The sequence below is a fragment of the Ursus maritimus genome, unplaced genomic scaffold (genome assembly GCF_017311325.1).
Source record: "Ursus maritimus isolate PB19 unplaced genomic scaffold, ASM1731132v1 scaffold_1, whole genome shotgun sequence".
NCBI lineage: Eukaryota > Metazoa > Chordata > Mammalia > Carnivora > Ursidae > Ursus > Ursus maritimus.
Genome location: NW_024423343.1, coordinates 69920672 through 69938262, shown reverse-complemented (window position 1 = coordinate 69938262; position 17591 = coordinate 69920672). Strand labels below are relative to the sequence as shown.

At 43.5% G+C, this 17591-nt stretch overlaps 1 protein-coding gene across 1 annotated transcript in view; it reads left to right on the top strand.

Moving 5' to 3' along the window:
* Positions 1-17591, top strand: part of TANC1 (tetratricopeptide repeat, ankyrin repeat and coiled-coil containing 1) — a 149637-nt gene that overhangs the window by 15003 nt on the left and 117043 nt on the right. Inside the window, exon 2 of the mRNA XM_040644664.1 lies at positions 12250-12450. Coding sequence (XP_040500598.1) covers positions 12250-12450 — 201 coding nt within the window. The remainder of the gene's footprint in view (positions 1-12249; positions 12451-17591) is intronic.

Below are 17591 nucleotides of genomic sequence, written 5' to 3'. Positions count from 1 at the left end.
CCCCCCCCCCCCCCCCCCCCCCCCCCCGCCCAATACAGGCCTGGAAAGGATCTTGTTAAACAGCCACATGTACACAATTGACTTAGTCTGCTTTTTTCTAGAATGTGTGCTGAATTGGTTATATAGCATTTTTAACATGTTTTTGTGGGGAAGAAACTTTCAGTGCTGCCTAGAAACGTGGAGGTATTTTTCCCCAAATGTTTATAGATCCCATTTTCCTTGTAAGGAGTTGAAATAAGATAAATGGTAGCAGCTCCTTCCTTTCTCTTGTAATGAAGCCCTTTGGCAGAAGCATTGCTGATGGGACTGCCAGAGTTTGGATTTGAGTAGTTAGTGAGGGGGTGGTGTGCTGGTTATGGTATTGTTCTAAAAGTCTTTTTCCCTCCACTTAATTTTTCCACCCCCAAAATGTCATCGTGTCCAATATGACAGAATGTTCCCAATGATTACCAGTCAGGGAAACATGACTTGCTAAATTATCTGTGGATGACAGTCAGAATTTCTTCCGCACTGAACAGTATTCCATGCTTGGTACGCACCTTGGTTAGGGGATCCACGGTGTACAAAGGCAGGCTAGTGTAAAGCTGTGATGAGTTCTAATGGTGGGTCAGACTGCCTGGGTTCAAATCCAGATCTACCACTTGCAGGCTGTGGGGCCCCAGGCAGCTTAGTAGCCTCCCTAAGCTTTAGTTTTCTCATCTATAGCCCAGGGACAATGACAGCAAATGGAATACGGTGAGTAACTAAGCTAATGTATGTAAAGTGCTTAGCAAGGTGTCTGGTACAGAAAGTAAGGCTTTCACTACTAACTTAATCACCCTCGTTATTATTTGGACAGATACGTTTGATGAACATACATATATAGTTAGAATAGAGAACTCAATAGAAGTCCTGATGTGTTACTTGGGTACTTGCTATAACGTGAAATTCAAGGGTGAGTGAGCTCCAGCGGTCCTAGGGTGGCTAAGCGTGTGATTGAGGTGGAGAATGGCTTTAGGGGTTGGATATTCAGTGGGTAGTTGGAATCCCCAGGGCCACCTCCTTGCAGGTCAAGGGTACCATTCACATAGATGGTGAGACGTCTTGCATGGTGGTCCTACCCTCATTGTTCCTAATGTCACACCCAAGCTCTACAGAAAAGGGGGAGTTTTCTATGTTATAAGAAGTTACATTCAGGATGTTTTTGAGGAAGGTTATTTACTTTTAAAGATTTTATTTATTTGAGAGAGCACGAGCATGAGCAGGGGGAGGGGCAAAGGGAGAAGCAGATACCCCCCCTGAGCAGGGAGCCCGATGCAGGGCTCGATTCAGGACCCCAAGATCATGACCTGAGCTGAAGGCAGACACTTAACTGACTGAGCCACCACTGAGCGCCCCAGGAAAGGTTAATGTTACGAGAAGGATTGATTGGTTGGAGATTGATAGTTGTAAGCAGAAAAGTCAGAGTGTAGACAGAGCTGGGGCAGTGATATTCCTTGTGTAGTAGTCATTGTAGTACTACAGACAAAGTATGGAGAAGGAGCTGGACCTTGAGTCACACAGTGACTGTAGGAGGAAGCCAGTCCAGACCTTCGCTGTGAGAACGATTGATAAGACCATTCAGTGTCTGTAAGACCTGGGGGAAGGAGGACTACGGAGAGTTTGAGCTACGTGGACAAGGGCAAGTCTGAGCCAGGTGGATGGTAGGCATAGTTGGAGGTGCCCAGATAAAGGAAAGGTGAGCCCTCCTTCCTGGGGAAGGGGCTTCATGAGAGCAATAACTTGGCAGGTGTCCAGCAGGGGGCTTGCTGGGAAACCTCCCAAAGTAGAAAGAGATGGGTACAAATTTATGTTTCAGATAAATGTTTCATGGAAAACAAAGTGTGTTTTCTTCTAAAATATTCTCATTTTAAAAATGTCAGAACATGTGTCAAATCAAAAATGTAAAAGGGAACAACCGTTGCTACTTCCACCCCCTAAGAATAACCATCAACGATTTATCGAACCTCCTTCTAGCTTCTGGTTGTGCATATTTTCCTATTGTCACAGCATATACAAGATTGTGTATACTGGCTTAAATGTTTCTTCCATATGTCTTTAAAAATGTTGATCATCTGGTAAACTCAAATTTTCCTTTTCCATAATTTCAGTTCTTTGGCAATGAAGATGTTTGTTGTGATGTTCTGTGCTCTTCTGCTTCTTTAGGGGTTGGGGGGCGGGGTGGTGTGGGAGAGGTTTTTTCTACCCAGTGTCACAACCATGCAAAAAATGTTAGCCGTTGTTTGCAAGTTCTGGCACAGGGCACTATTGTTTTAAGAGGCTCCCAGATAAGGTAAGAGATTGTTTCTGCACTATGGAGTGAAGGATACGGTTCACAAACCACATTTCCTGAATGAGAAGGGAGTGGGAGCAGAAAAGGACAGGTGAGTGCAGTGTTTGAAGGCTAGGCTTGGGCTATAGTTTATAGCCTTTTTTCCCCCCCTTAATGGTAATGTCTTATTTTGGTTCTTAAGTAACTGGTTTTTGTTTTTGTTTTTCAAGAAGGATAAATGGACTGGGCATTTTCTGAGCCTCTGAATATCTGAGAATGTTTTCTGGTTGATATTGTACTTAATAGAAAACTTGGTGTGGTTTTATGAGATTTGGCCTTGCTCTTCCTTTCCTCAAGTTTTGTAGATGTTGCTTTTGACTTCCGGTTTTTGGTACTAGAGAGAAGTGTTGTGGGTTGAATTGTGTCTCCCCCTCCTCCCCCCCCAAAGACATTGAAGTTCTAACCCTCAGTACCTGTGAAGGTGACCTTATTTAGAAGTAGGGTCTTCATAGATGCGGTTGAGATAAAATGAAGTCATCTGGATTAGCGGGGGCCTTAATTTATTAGGACTGTCCTTAGAAGAAAAGCACAGACATGGGATAATGCCATGTGATGACAGAAGCAGGGGTTAGAGCGATGTGTCTACAAGCCAAAGATAACAGGCAACACCACAAACCAAGAAAGGCCTGGATGAGATTCTCTCCTGGAGTCTTCAGAGAGAGCCTGGCCCTGGCAGACTCCTTAATTGTGGACTCAAAGCCTCCAGATATGGGACAGAATAGATTTGTGTTGTTGTAGCCACGCAGTGTGTGGTCCACTGATCCAGCAGCCTGAGGACCTAAGATAAGCAGTCTGGGGGCAGTTGGGTTCTTGTTCCTTTGAAAAACTCAGGTTTTGCAGCCCATTCAGCTTTTTTTTTTTTTTTTTTTTTTTTTTTTTTACTATATACTTACCTGGATTTTATGGTTAAGAAAAAATTATCAACTTATTTTTGCCAGAATACCAGGATGAATCAAGGTGTGTTCCTTTCAGGGTCACAGCCTAGGGTATGGTGGGTCCTTTTTATCTGCATACTTTATTTTTTTTAAAGATTTATTTATTTATTTATTTGACAGAGACAGCCAGCGAGAGAGGGAACACAAGCAGGGGGAGTGGGAGAGGAAGAAGCAGGCTCATAGCAGAGGAGCCTGATGTGGGGCTCGATCCCAGAGCACCGGGATCACGCCCTGAGCCGAAGGCAGACGCCCAACGACTGCGCCACCCAGGCGCCCCTATCTGCATACTTTAATTCAGGTTTTTAAATGTTTTTACAATGATCACGTCCTCATTTCTTCTCAGAAACACCTTTTGTTTTTCCTGTCCGTAATCTTACATCATTAAAATGTTTACCCTTTTCCTCTGCACTTGGGGGACTTCCTCAGGCTTGTTCTTTATCACGGAGTGGATCTTCCATAGTGTGAATTCTACTCTTTATGCCTGGAATGTGGATCATAATCTGGTGACTGCTTTTTAAATTCCTTGCTTTTCTTCCCTTATTTTTAATCTGAGTCTGGTGTATAGAGAAAATAAGAAAGAAACGCAGCTGCGTGAAGGGTCTAGAGGCCATGTTATCCTGGATTCCATCAAGGGTGCCATGCACGTCACTGAATTTTTTTTTCTGCTTTTTTTCTTTTGTGTCTTCAGGAAGATACTCCCTTTCCTCTCTCTCATAAGCTATATGTTTCCTCATTGTCCCACCATTTATTATTTCGGGGGGTGTTTGGGGAGGGAGGCTTTTCGTCGAAGGTCAAGGTCTAGTCAGCCCTGTTTTCCCTACATTGATCTGTTGCTTCCTGCTGGTGGGCGTGGGGCGAAGACAAGCGTGGACACCAGCATAAGGGCCCGGGTCGCTCCCTGACCCAGTGGGCTAAGTGTACTGAGGCCCCCAGCTGTCGCAACAGCAACAAAGTTGCCCTGTTGTTATCGTTAACATTATTGAGAACTCTTTCCTTTTCTGGCGCTCCCTTACCTTTCCATATGCTTTTTGCATTTATGAGTTTGCCTTTTACTTTGTAGTTACAAGTATCTTACTGGGGTCTTGGGAGAGGTTTTGCTAGCAGTTTTAAAGGAAACAGGAATTCATGCTTTTATCACCTGTAGACTACCACCACCACACCCCCTGCATTCCTGGCTGCTCCGCCTCTTCCTTGCACCCCTGTATTCCTTGGCCCTATCCTGCCTCATGCCTAGCCCTTTCAGCCTCTGCTTTCCCCCCATCCTCTCTACGTCCTCTAGCCTATCTTTCCCTCTTCCTGCCCTCTCCCTGGCAGACCCCTGGATTATCCTGTGTGCCCTGCAATCACAGGCGTGCCCACACTCCCCCACCAGCAGCTGAGATGCCGCAGACCTGGAAGAGAGCCAGAGTGCAGGGTGGGCAGAGAAGAAATGGAACATGTACCTACACAGAGCCCATGGATGATGGGAGCAAGTGTGCCCACTGAGACTGAGAATCCACCTCCTTCAGAACAGGGTCTTGTGCTGCGTTCCCTGTACTGTCTGCTTCAGCCAGTGGAAAATAAGCTCACCTCCTAGCAGTCAGCCCCACACACCAGCACTTTGAATGGTGCTTTGTGGAATAGATCCTCATTTCATCCGTTTGCCAAGTCAGGCCGTGGTGGGTGGCCCATTTAGACTTAAGATCTTTGTATCTATACGTGGCTCAATCCTAGGGAATGCAAATTTAAAATATTTACAGGAAACATATGCACATCAAATGTAAACTATATAAAAGTGTATACCTCCCATCCATGCTCCTACTTGGTCCATTCCCTTTTCCAGGGGCAACGACTGCTGCTGGCTGCTGTGTGTCCTTCTAGAGACCCTCCACACATGTACAACTGTGTATGTTTACATATATTTATATACATAAGTATACAGTGTATATACACGTGTGTATACAGAGGGGCACACATAAACATACACACACTAAAGGAATGTAGGTTGTATTTTAATTATCTGTATGATTGAGTATTCCCTCCAGTTTCTTTCCCTTTTCATCTCTCCCACCTGTCTTGAAAGAGGAGCATAACATTTGACCTCCTTCCTGCCTTGGTGGTTTCTCAATCCTGGCTGCACCTGAGAAACGCTTGGGGGGGGCAGGAGGGGGGGCTACCCATGCCTGAGCCACACCCCAGCGCAGCTCTGACAGCCTCCCTGGGACAGGCTCAGGCTTCCCTGTGCGCGGGGACTGGGAGCTGTGGCTTCAGTTGTGTGCAGGAGCGGCGGGTCTGGCCAGTCTGCAGAACCTGAGTGCGGGGTCCTCCACGGCACTCGGGGACCTGAGTACTGACTGTACCTGACAAGGAAAGGGAGAATAACGGATTCCATGCACACTGAAGATGAACCCTGCCAGCTTGCTTTGACCACAAGCGGCCCACTACTTTCTTCTTCATCTGGGCCAGGCGGAGCGGCCAGATTCTTGGTTGGATGAGGCAGGAATGGCACTCAGTGCCTCCACCCTGGGTAGAGAGGAGGCCAAGGGCTGCAAGAGTTAAATGAATTTACAGTGCAAAGGAAGACGAGAAGAAACTATTTCAGGTGCTTGGTGACTAAACATCTATCTCAGATCCACTTTGCTTGTATGGTGACAGCATAAGGTGTGACTGACTGAAAGAAAATTAACGATCTGGGCCTCAGTGCCTCCCAAATGGAATGATCCAGGAGTTCTGTGGAGCTAATTAACCAGCCGGCACGAAAAGTGAAAATAGACGAGGGAACAGGTTTCTTCTCACGGTGGCCTGGTACTGCGTATAGACCTATATATACTATTTTTGGCATTCCCTATTAAGTAGTTAAAATGATGTAATGTTGAAAGACATAGCTCAGTAGCCTTCTTTCAGGGTAGCAGAATGGATTCTGGATTGGACTGCCTGGGTTCAGACTCAGCTCTTGCCATTGACCAGTATCGGCGGGCAAGATACCCGGTGCTTTCTGTGTGGTGATCTCGTTGTAAGAGGAGCATAAAAACAACACCCACTTCACGGGGTCATTGTGAGGATAGGAGATAATGAGTATAAAGTGCCTTGAACTCTATCCTAACACATAGTACTCCAAGGAAAGCATTTATTGTGTTGAAATACACCCCCCTAGGGCTTGGGGTGGGAATTTTTCTAAGGTCTTGTTTTTTTTTAAGATTTTATTTTATTTGAGAGAGAGAGAGCATGCATGCGCAAACACATGAGCAGGGGTGGGGGAGAGGGACAAGCAGACTCCCCACTGAGCAGGGAGCCCGATGCAGGGACTGGATCCCAGGACCCTGGGATCATGACCTGAGCCGAAGGCAGACACTTAACCGACTGAGCCACCCAGGTGCCTCAAGGTTTTGTATTTTTTAAGCTCAGTAACTTTCCTGGTGACCTGCCTTAAAGGAGAATTTTGACAATAAGAGAGGAAATGGCAGTCTCTTTCCCCATCACCTGTGTTAGGGTAAAGTACATTTGATTCTATAACTACTGAGTATTAAGAATCAAACTGTGAGGATAGTATTTACTGATCTCCATTTAGAATCCACTTGGTGGATTTTTCGAGACCAAAGGATAAACTTGTCCTGTTGACCAGGTTTTTCTATACTGGGGGTGGGAGTGAGCTGCTTTGTTGCCTCTTGGCCGTATTGAGCCTTAGTCACGATTCTGAATAATGTTCTGGAAAATTGCTTTCTTGGGTACATTTATCTTAACTCTTTTTGAGAATGTACATTAACAATCAGTAGCTCTGGCTGGTTACTTGGGGGAGATCCTGTAAGACATAAAACAGTGTAAAGTGCTTTCCATTGCGGAGAGGGCCTTCCAGAGGCTCCCAAAATGATACTTGGATCTTGTGGGAGGAAATCTTTTCCAATTTTCTAGGTTTCTGTAAATATATATGAGTTATGTGGTTATAAAACCTTATGATGGAAAATATATTTAAGAAACATTAATGTGCTCCCAGGCAGGGACTGCACAAAAGATACCCTAACACATTTAATGCCCCAGTTAAATGTATTGCACAAGTCCCGTTTTCTGGAACTGGATAAACAGAACATCTTTTCTTTCTGTTCTGAGCTTCCATCCCCCTCCCCTCTCACCTAGTCACTTCAATGGCACAATAAGTGGAAATCTTATTTCCTGCATCTGCAGACCTATTTACCTGAATGTCTAAGCTCTCCCTTGCCTTTCTCAGGTCTGTTCTTTCTGAAATGCGATTTTGCTTTCATCTCCCTGGCTTCTTTGCCCTCGTTTTTTTTAAGCCTTCTCTAATCCTGCACTCCATTTACTTTAATCTGTAATGTTGGACATTGCCATTCTGCATAGACACCTTTAAACATTCATCATCTCCCAGATTTGCATTTTCTTCCATTATGAACTTAAATCCCTTTTCACAGTCTGTACAGTGAAAAAAATTAGAAAATAAAGAACTATTATCAAAAGCCATTTCTGCCAATTTAAAATGCCTTATTGGATGGCTTTATCCCCTTTGATAATTCCATTATCTTTGTAAACTATGACTTGGATTTATAGTTCTTTTGTGTTGTATGTATGTGCATATGTATGTACTTAGTTATATTTATTACAAATGGGAGGAACCTTATGCCCCTATGCCCTTTGTGGTCTTTTATTTTTGGAACTGAAAGAAGTGGTGATTTTAAAATAAAAGCCTATGTGTGTGGGTGTGTATGACAGAAGCTGTTTGTGACCTGCAAAGCCTAAACCTTAAAAGCAAAAACATGCTGACCCTTTATAGATTTCTTAATTTAAAAACATGTCTGTTTTGGAGACCTCCATTTTTTTCGAAAAAGAGTCCTTAAATGTGTGGAGCAGTGGGCTGGCCAATTGCAGGAATTGGGAGAGGAGCTTATTCTAGGTGCTTGGGCCCTGCTCCCCATAGTTAACCTCCACGTCCCAGCTTCCTGTCTGTGAAACAGTCTGATTGCACTAGATGTTCTCTGAGATTAAAAGCCCGTTGGGGTGGATGTGTGTGTCTGTGGTACATCAGTGTTCCATGGGAAACACCTGCCAGTGGAACAGGAGGCGGCCTGGCAGATCATGGGTGGTTGATAACATGGTTTTCCTACTCTGGAGAGGGTGCCTCGTCCTACCTGGGCTGGCATTTCTGCTATGGCGACAGGAAGGGTGATCCAAGTGCGTCTCATCATTTAATTTAGGTGGGAATAAAATAGGTCACAGTTCAAAGAACACCAGCTATTCCGAGCTAAAGGAAATGTGTCCACAGTGCTGGTTATTTCAGTGAAATGGTTTTAATTCCTCTTGAAGCCTCCTTAAGCATCTGCTGAGGAATGTGAAATCAGCCGGAGAATTTCTGGTGTCCTGTTGTCCAGAACCAATGTTGGATAATTCTCGTGGATGCCCCTAAGAGATTTCTCACTTTCTGCCACTGGCGTCGTCTGCGTCCTTGTGATGCTCTTGGGTGTACTTTGATCTGAACCCCTTTGCTCGCATGGAGTTAAAGCACCAGGCTCCAGAGTGCTACCTCCAGCTTCCAAGCTGCTGGATCACCCCACTGGTTTCATGCGGCCTGTTCGTACGTAAAACTTCTCTCCCTGCTTTGTGCCTTTCTAAAAAGGAGCTGAAAGGTAAGGGTCTTTAACTGTCTGAAAAACAAACCAACAGGACAACATGTTTGGGACTGATACTATGGTGAGATGTCAAAGCAAACTTGAGATAGAAACCCTTCCTTGCCGAGCCCCATCTCCAAGTCTCGTTTTATTGCAGACCATATAAAATCGGCGTCAGAGTGCAGCTGTTCCAAGGACTGAAGGTCCTCATGGTTACGGCCTGCTTTGGAAACTCATCCCCACCATATTTGCAGTTAATGAAAATATTTGCTTTCCTTGATATAAACAAAGTTTATGGGCAGAATTTGTAATTAGGTAACTCTTTAATTTTGTTTTACCCTTCACTCCCCAGTTTTTTGCTTTTACCACGTTGGAGAATACTAAGTATTTAAGAAAATAAACCCTGTTTCAGTAACGAGCTTTACCATTTATTTCTGGCATTGTCATAATAGGTGCATTTCTCTGTAATTTTGTGTGTCCCCATCCAAATTAAGGGGCTTAAAGTCTGGTTTGGTTTTTTTTTTTTTTGTTTTTTTTTTAGATTTATTTGTAAGAGAGTGCTCACAAGCAGGGAAGAGTGGCAGGCAGAGGGAGAAACAGGCTCCCTGCTGAGCAAAGCAAGAAGCCCAATGAGGGGCTCGATCCCAGGACCCTAGGATCATGGCCTGAGTCAAAGGCAGGTGCTTAACTGACTGAGCCACCCAGGCGTCCTGGTTTTTTTGTTTTTTGTACAGGTTAGAAATACTAGTATGTGAGTAGGGAAGACCATACCTTGTCATAGCACCTGCTCTTATCAGGCCAATCTAGCTGTTGGACTAGCAGGTGTGTGATTTGGGTGGTATGAGAGCAGCCACAGGGCAAACCACATTGACCACCTCTTCAAGGTCCCCCCTACATCCTGTGTGTGTACTTCTTGGGGCTATGGCCTCCATGCTTTCCAAGTTGTTCTCCATCTCCTAGTGTTCCTTGCCAAATATCCAGGAAATCAGATGACAGGCACCATTCTTGTAGGCCTAGCACCTGCTTGCATTCCCCAGATGAGACCACTGTGGTGGTGGGGACTGGTCATATGCGCCAGGGATTGGACCAAAGAAAACAGCTGTCCTTCCCCCTACTTTCTCAAATTTCCTCAGTATGGGGGTCACTTGGCCTCAGGGACCAGTGCGACCAGTACAACGTACCCCCAGCTCTGCCTTAAGGTCCCTTCCATTGACAGATAGTCAGTGGAGAGGCAGCCGGGAAACTTCATGTCCTGGATTAAGACCTCAAGGAGATGGTTTCAAAAAGATTCCTGGCTTCTCTCCAGTGGTGGTAAAAGTAGCTCCTGGTCCTGGGAATTGGTGGTGGTTTCTTACAGTGCAGATCAGGAAGCAGGCTAAGCGAGGGTTATAGGAGGACCAGAGTGGGTGACTGTTGCTGTACACATAGATTTAGGATGTAAGGATTTCCACTAATTCTGGCTTCCTTCCCCCAGAGACAGATCGTTTGTGTGGAAGTTCTTGTTTCTGAAAATTCTAGTGAGGGTTTCCTGGTAATTCTGTTATTTTCTTCAAATATCAGTCACTTGGATGTTTAGTGATGAACCTTTAATTTCCCAGGTCTGTTAAAACCCCTTCGAGCATAGCTGGCCCAGGGGAGACTCAAATGATCTTTCCGATGTTGCCAACTTACCCATTGTGGGACCCGTGGCTTTTCCATTCACAGCTCTGTTGGTTTTGAGTAGCCTTCGAAAGTCAAGCACAAGCCTGTCTGTCTTAACCCCTCACCCTCACCCTTACCCGCGGTCTGACTGCCTATTAGCGATGCAATTTGAACTTGATAGTTTGGGTCACATCTCTTTTGAGTCTTGCACACAAAGATCAACAAAAATCGAGCTTCTGATTCAAATCCAGGCCTTGATTTTTCAGAGTCCGGAAGGTCTGGTAAGGACAAGTTGGGTACTAGTTATCAGACTATTTTGCTTATAAAAAACTTTCTATATTTTTTCCACTTCTGCTGTATATGAAATTAGAGGTTGTAGATGTTTTAATCATCAGTGCAATGATTTACCTTCCCTTCTCACCCATCCTCAGTTGCTTCTTAGTATACCCGGGAGGGGAGGAAGTGGGGGAGGAGCAAGAGAGGGGAGCTTATTATCTGAATGCTTGAGGACCAGCTGTATCTTTTCCAGAGAGGCTGATCCTAACCAACATACTCTCTTCCTTTTGTACTCTCTATACTGTAATTGTGTCCTCTGTATTTTGTCATTGGATCTGCTTACGCTAGAATATCTGATTTCATAATAGTACGCTTGTTTGTCCTTAAGTTCATTTAGGGGCTGAACACCAGGGACAGCCAGCTTCATCACTGAGTCCTGTTTCCAGTCCCACAACTAAGGGTTGGGCTTGTCGAGTTGTAGGAGAGTGGTCCCTGTGCTGTGGGGAGTGTGGCATGGATCTGATGAGAGAAGAGATGTATGGTGCTGGGGAGGAATGTTGAAGTTGGGAGACCCTCCCTTGGAGAGAAGTGGTGGGAAGCCAGGGAGTTCTGGAAAGCATCTGGGTGTTCGAATCTATTCTATGATACCTATGTAAAACCCCCTCTCTAACTTGAGCTGAAATCATAGCTGCTTATGGATCATTTATACTTGGTCTTAATCTAATCTTGGGGGCGCCTGGGGGCTCAGTCGATTAAGCGTCCAACTCTTGATTTCAGTTCAGGTCATAATCTCAGGGTCCTGGGACCCAGCCCAGCATCTGGGTCTATGCTCAGTAGGGAGTCTACTTGAGGGAATCTGCCCCCCCCACTCATATGCTTTCTCAAATAAATAAATCTTTGTTTAAAAAATTTTTTTTATTATGTTCAGTTAGCCATCATATAATAAATAAATCTTAAAAAAATCTAACCTTGGGGGTGCCTGGGTGGCTCAGTTGGATAAGTGTCTGCCTTCAACTCAGGTCATGATCCCAGGACCCTGGGATTGAGCCCCACATAGGGCTCCCTGCTCAGCGGGGAGTCTGCTTCTCCCTCTCTCTGTCTTCCCTCCAACACTGTTCGTGCTCTCTCTCTCAAATAAATAAAATCTTAAAAAAAAAAAAAAAACCCTAACCCAGATTGATGGCTTTCTGCACCCATTGTTGGGCGTGAAACTGGACCAGTTGATAGCGTACAGAAAAGGGTATGAGATGTGGAGTTCATTGATACTTGAGTGGTGAAACTTGAATTTTCTCTCACACGGTAAAAAGTCCTAAGAGAGGTAGAAGAAAAAAAAAAACTTAAAAAACAACATACACATGAAATATATGGGAATTATATTTTAAGGATGTAGTTCTTAGGAATAAATATACCTATAATGGATGGTCTAAGTTAAGGTTTTCTCTCTTCACTCTAGGAGGTGACTTTGGTCCCGAGACTTCCCCCCAAGTCCTGCCCCCTGGCCATGGTGGTGACTTTTCTGTGAGCAGCCTTCCTGTAGCAGAGGACACATACAGGGTGAGCTTGGCCAAAGGCGTCTCCATGTCTCTGCCTTCGTCACCTCTGCTGCCTCGACAGTCTCACTCGGTGCAATCAAGATCAAATAAAAAATCTCCAGGTAACTGACCTATAAAACAGCACCTATACCAGCTTGGTTATGTATGCAATGCATGTATTGAAATGAAGCAAAACTAGTGTTTATAAGGAATTTTCTGGGAGGTTGTTTTCTTTGTTACAGTAATTTCTGGAAGAAGAAAATCTTTAAAAAAGAAAGCTATGATTTGACTAGACTCATTTCTTTAGTTCAACCTCTTTACAAACTATTTGGATTGCTCAGGCTGGACTTTCACAAAAATTCAAGATCTTGTTATCAATATTAATGTTAATCATTGGTCTTGTTTTCTTGGTCATGAATTAGGGAATGCTATAATCTAAACTCATCGTGGTACATTTAAAGGTTCTGGATTTTGGCAAGAGTAATCTGACAGTAGTCCATTTATTACTGCCAAGTGTTATATACCAATATACTTTCTTTGATTACGTCACCCAGCATTTGAACAACTGTAAAATTTTTGAAAATTCAGACTTGTAAAGGGATGGGAGCAAAGGTATGGATTACTTGTTTAAAATATCTTGGCTTTCCTCATCTTTACCAAGGTTTTGTGCTTAACATGACCAGTGAAAACACAAACGTTACTTAACTTTGAGGGGTTATGATTCAGATGTGAGGAAAGCCTTCCCAAAATGCTGATACCTGTAATCATGAGCGTTCTTTGGTCTTTAGGTTTGCTGAGCATTTGTTTACTGAGGGCAGGATAGTTTTGGGGCCTTTATTGATCATATGCCAGTGTAAGGATTCTTCTCATTTACACATGAAGGAGTTTGGAATTGGTCTAAAGTGTGTCCTGGGGCTATAAAATTGGTCGCTGTTTTTCTGTCTTCCTCAATATTTGTATTACTAGAGATGTGATAGGCATTATTTCGGAATCATGTAGTGGACATTTGCAGTTTGTGTGGTGACAAAATTAAGAAGGCAAACCTTGAGGCTTTGAATGTTAGAAATGGTGCTATGAGTTGGTGAGTGTCCAAAACCCTTTATTGTTCTAGAGCTTTCTTATTTTGGACAACATTGTTTACAGTCCAGTCATTAGCTGGAACTTGGAAACCTTTTTGGTATGAAGCAATTTCCTGTGCCAAGGAATTTGACCTGTTTATCAGTATTTGGGGAAATTCCTGGAATGTCCTTCCTTCTCTTTGCCTTTCCCTACCACTATATCTCTTTGTCAGATTTGTTCCCTTCTTTCAAGTCGTGGTTCCCACACTGCCTTTCTTGATGGTTATCCCATTGGAGTTACTCTTCTTCCTACAAATTATGCACAGTATTTTACTTTTTCCTTTATCAGCCCTGTCATTTGTCCTTTTCCCCTTGAATCAGTGTGCTTATGTGCAGCCTGTGTCTGATGGGCATGGACAGGCACGATGGCTTCTTTGAGTATACCTCATCTATATAAAACCGATATTAGAATTCTGAACCTATCTGGATTTTATTTATTAGAGAGTGTGTGCAAGAGAGCATGAGCAAGGGGAGGGGGAGAAGCAGGCTCAGTGAGCCAGACGTGGGGTTCAATTCCAGGACCCTGAGATCATGATCTGAGCTGAAGGCAGACTCTTAACTGGGATCATGACCTGAACCAAAGGCAGACGCTTAACCGACTGAGCCACCCAGGCGCCCCCCTGTCTGGTTCTTAAGGGACCTCGGTTGAGGGTAATGCAAGTGCTAAGTGCAGAGATAGGACCTTTGGTAGAATTTGCCCTGCTGTACGTAGTCTGTGCTGCTGCAAATGAATTGGTGCTGCTTGGGCCTTAGGCCTGGTGAGAATACCTAAGAGACTAGGGAATATGTATTTCAGAGAGAATTTTATTATTAACAGAAGTTTGTTTTAGTGAGACTTGAATCTTCTTTTTAATTTTTTTAATTTGATTTTTCTAGCTCTATTGAGATGCACTTGACTATGACATGTAAGGTTAAGGTGTACAACGTAGTGACTTTATACATGCATGTATATATTGCAAAATGATTACAGTAAGGTTAAGACTTCCATCACCTCAGAGCTACATTGTGCTTATTTTGTGGGGGTGTTAGTGGGATGCTAGGTAGCAACGAATGGCACGGCAAACATGGAAAATATGGCTATCCAGAAGGGTCTCAGAAGCCACAGGCTCTCACAGGCCAGAAATCCCTGATGAGGCCTGATCTCCTGTGTCTTGACCAAATTTGATATTTTTGGTTTTGAGAAAATACCATAGAATTTGTTTCTCTCCATAGGAATAAATTTATTTCTGCTAAATTCTTTGCAAGGCCTTATGAACAGAAGGGAGTAGTTGTGCAACATTCAACCTTTTAATGGATTGAAGAGAATATTCTCCATATTAGATGCTTTGGGGCCAAATTAAATACACTAAGCAGATTCTTCTCCAACGGAGCCATGCTTGTGCGTTGCCCAAATTTGTGCAGCAAATTAGTGTCTCACAGTGGTAATTTGGCTTCATTATCTTGGCAATTTTAATTCAAAAGGGAAGCTAAGGGCAGAGATGCTTGCTTAAAAATGGCAGTGACTCAGGGTACATCAGACGATAAATAATGTTTTTCCACAGTGTCTAACACTCACAGGTTTCTGTTTAAGCCGTATTGTTAGAAAAGTATCCAGAGACCTAGTGTTCTACCTGCCTGTAAAATTAGTTGGCATATGGTTGTGAACGTGCGTTGGATTTAAAAATAGCCATCTATTTAAAAAGCTCACACTGTTGTTGCTAATGATACAGTAAATACGGTGTGCACGCTGTGCCCATAGGTGCTGAGCCCTCCCCCTGCGCTCCCCTTACACCAGCTGGGCTGGGCTTCAGGATCTTGTCATCATTCAGAACCAGCTCCGAATTACCGTGATGCCTTCTGTTCTCATTTGTATAATAAGACCCCTTTCTCCCTCTTTTGTTTAAGAAGGTGCCTTAAAAAAAAAAAAAAAGAAAAAGAAGGAAAATCTAAACCTGTTTTACTTGTTTGGGTAGAAACTCTTCACTAATTGTGCTAATCAAGAGGCTGTCAGGGACCGAAACTATTTTAGCAAAGGTCAAAGCAAAGGTCAAATACTATAAACCCGGGTAGGTAATAGGCACTCCGTGTAGCCTGTTTCAATGAAAGTTTGTTTTTTAGTACAATAGGTGATTAGCTCTTGGGCCATCAGAACTCTGGGCCAGAGACGATTTCATTAACCTTGCAATAATGTGACCCTGCATTTTTCATGGTTGAGTTTTTTACATTCCACTCATATTGCTAGTTAATACTATTCTCCTACTACCTTGTTCCATATAGTTATATTTTTTTCACTTGTTAGTCTAAAGATGCAGTTTTTGAGGATTGGTTCAATTTTTTTTTGGAATGGAAACTACATTTGCTGGTAAACAAGGACCAGTATCCATTATAGTTCTGTGGTAGTTGCAAGCTTTTTTGGATTAAGAATTCATTAATATTTGTAATGTATCCTTTTGTCTTCCAGAGAAGAGCAAAGCCCATTTCCTGTGGTTTATTTATTAGTAATATCATTAGTTACTTTATATTTGGATTATATTTCCCAGATCACTTTGGGCCCATTATGAAACACTCCAAAGGTAGGGCATGAACGGGAAGCAAGCACGCTTTTAAAATACTGTGATGGGGTGCAGCAGGAGAGGGTGGGAAGTGGGGGATACTGCTTTTTTACATCCTCGCTTGTGTGGAGAGACTAGGTGGTGCTCTCTGCTGCTTCCGGTCCAGGTCCAATTCCTGCGGTAGCAGTTTTGGAAACCCCTCTGGCTGGATGTTTCTTCTTTAAGGGAGAAACCTTCAGGTTGACAGGCTGCGAAGTGGAAGTCATTCTGCCCTTTGATTCTTGGACCATAAGTTAATTGTCCAGGCCCTCCCTCTCTCACCTTGCAAGTGTTTCTTGTGGAAAATTAGCGTTTTTATTTTAAAAGATTTTTTAAATCTACTCCATCAAGACCTGAGACCACACGTGCACTGCCTTTTTTCACTTAATATTATATCATGAACAATTTACAGTTTGCTTGAAGAACTTGAGATTTAATGTCATTTGTTTCAATATTCCGTGATTGATTTTTAGCTAATTTCCAATTGTTAGATATTTGTTATTTTTCAGGTTTTTAAAAATTGTAGCATGAGCTAAGATATTTTGCTTTGTTTTTGCTGTTCAATGCCTGTGAATTCAAAGTTTTTAATTGTGGTGAAATACAAGTAACAGAATTTACCATCTTAACTGTTTTTAAATGTACAGTCCAGTCCTGTAAAGTACATTCACATTGTGCAACCAGTCTCCAGAGCTCCTGATGAGCTCCTATTTTTGTCCAGTAATTTTTGCGCACATCTGATATCCTAAGAGTGGCAAGTTCCCAGAAGTGGAATTATTGAACTAAATGGACTGCATTTTTAAAGATGCTTGATGCATACTGCCCAGTCACTTTCCAGAAGAGCTGTATTGATTTCACATTCCCTCCCGCATTCTTTTAGAGGCTTCTTTTTGAAGGTAACTGTCTTCTGGGAATGGTCTCAGGTGAATAGTGCTGGTGCGGTGCTTGGTCTGAATTAGTAAGAAGGGGTTGAGAGAAGTCCTCCTCTCACCTTCCTGTTCTTGAACTTCCCTTCTGTCTGCACTTCTCAGACAATTCCCATTATCTTTCCTTCCATGATACCGTGTCAGGGGAATGATCACAGTTGAGTCAGATCAAGTTCACGGTCAGAAAAACACTCAGCTGGGGGCACCTGGGTGGTGCAGTCGTTAAGCATCTGCCTTCAGCTCAGGGCGTGATCCTGGCGTTCTGGGATCAAGCCCCACATCAGGCTCCTCCGCTATGAGCCTGCTTCTTTCTCTCCCACTCCCCCTGCTTGTGTTCCCTCTCTCTCTGGCTGTCTCTATCTCTGTCAAATAAATAAATAAAATCTTAAAAAAAAAAACACTCAGCTGGCTTCCAGTTTTAGCTACAACCACACTCTCTGTTATGTGGGGAAGATCACAGACATTTTCTATTTTTTTTTTTTAAGATTTTATTTTTAAGTAATCTCTACACCCAATGTGGGGCTCAAACTCACAACCCCAAGATCAAGAGTCACGTGCTCCACCAGCTGAGCCAGCCAGGCGCCCCAGGATCATAGACATTTTTGAGTTGGCAAGGCCTCCGGACCAGGTCAGGCCATCTGTGCCAGGCCTC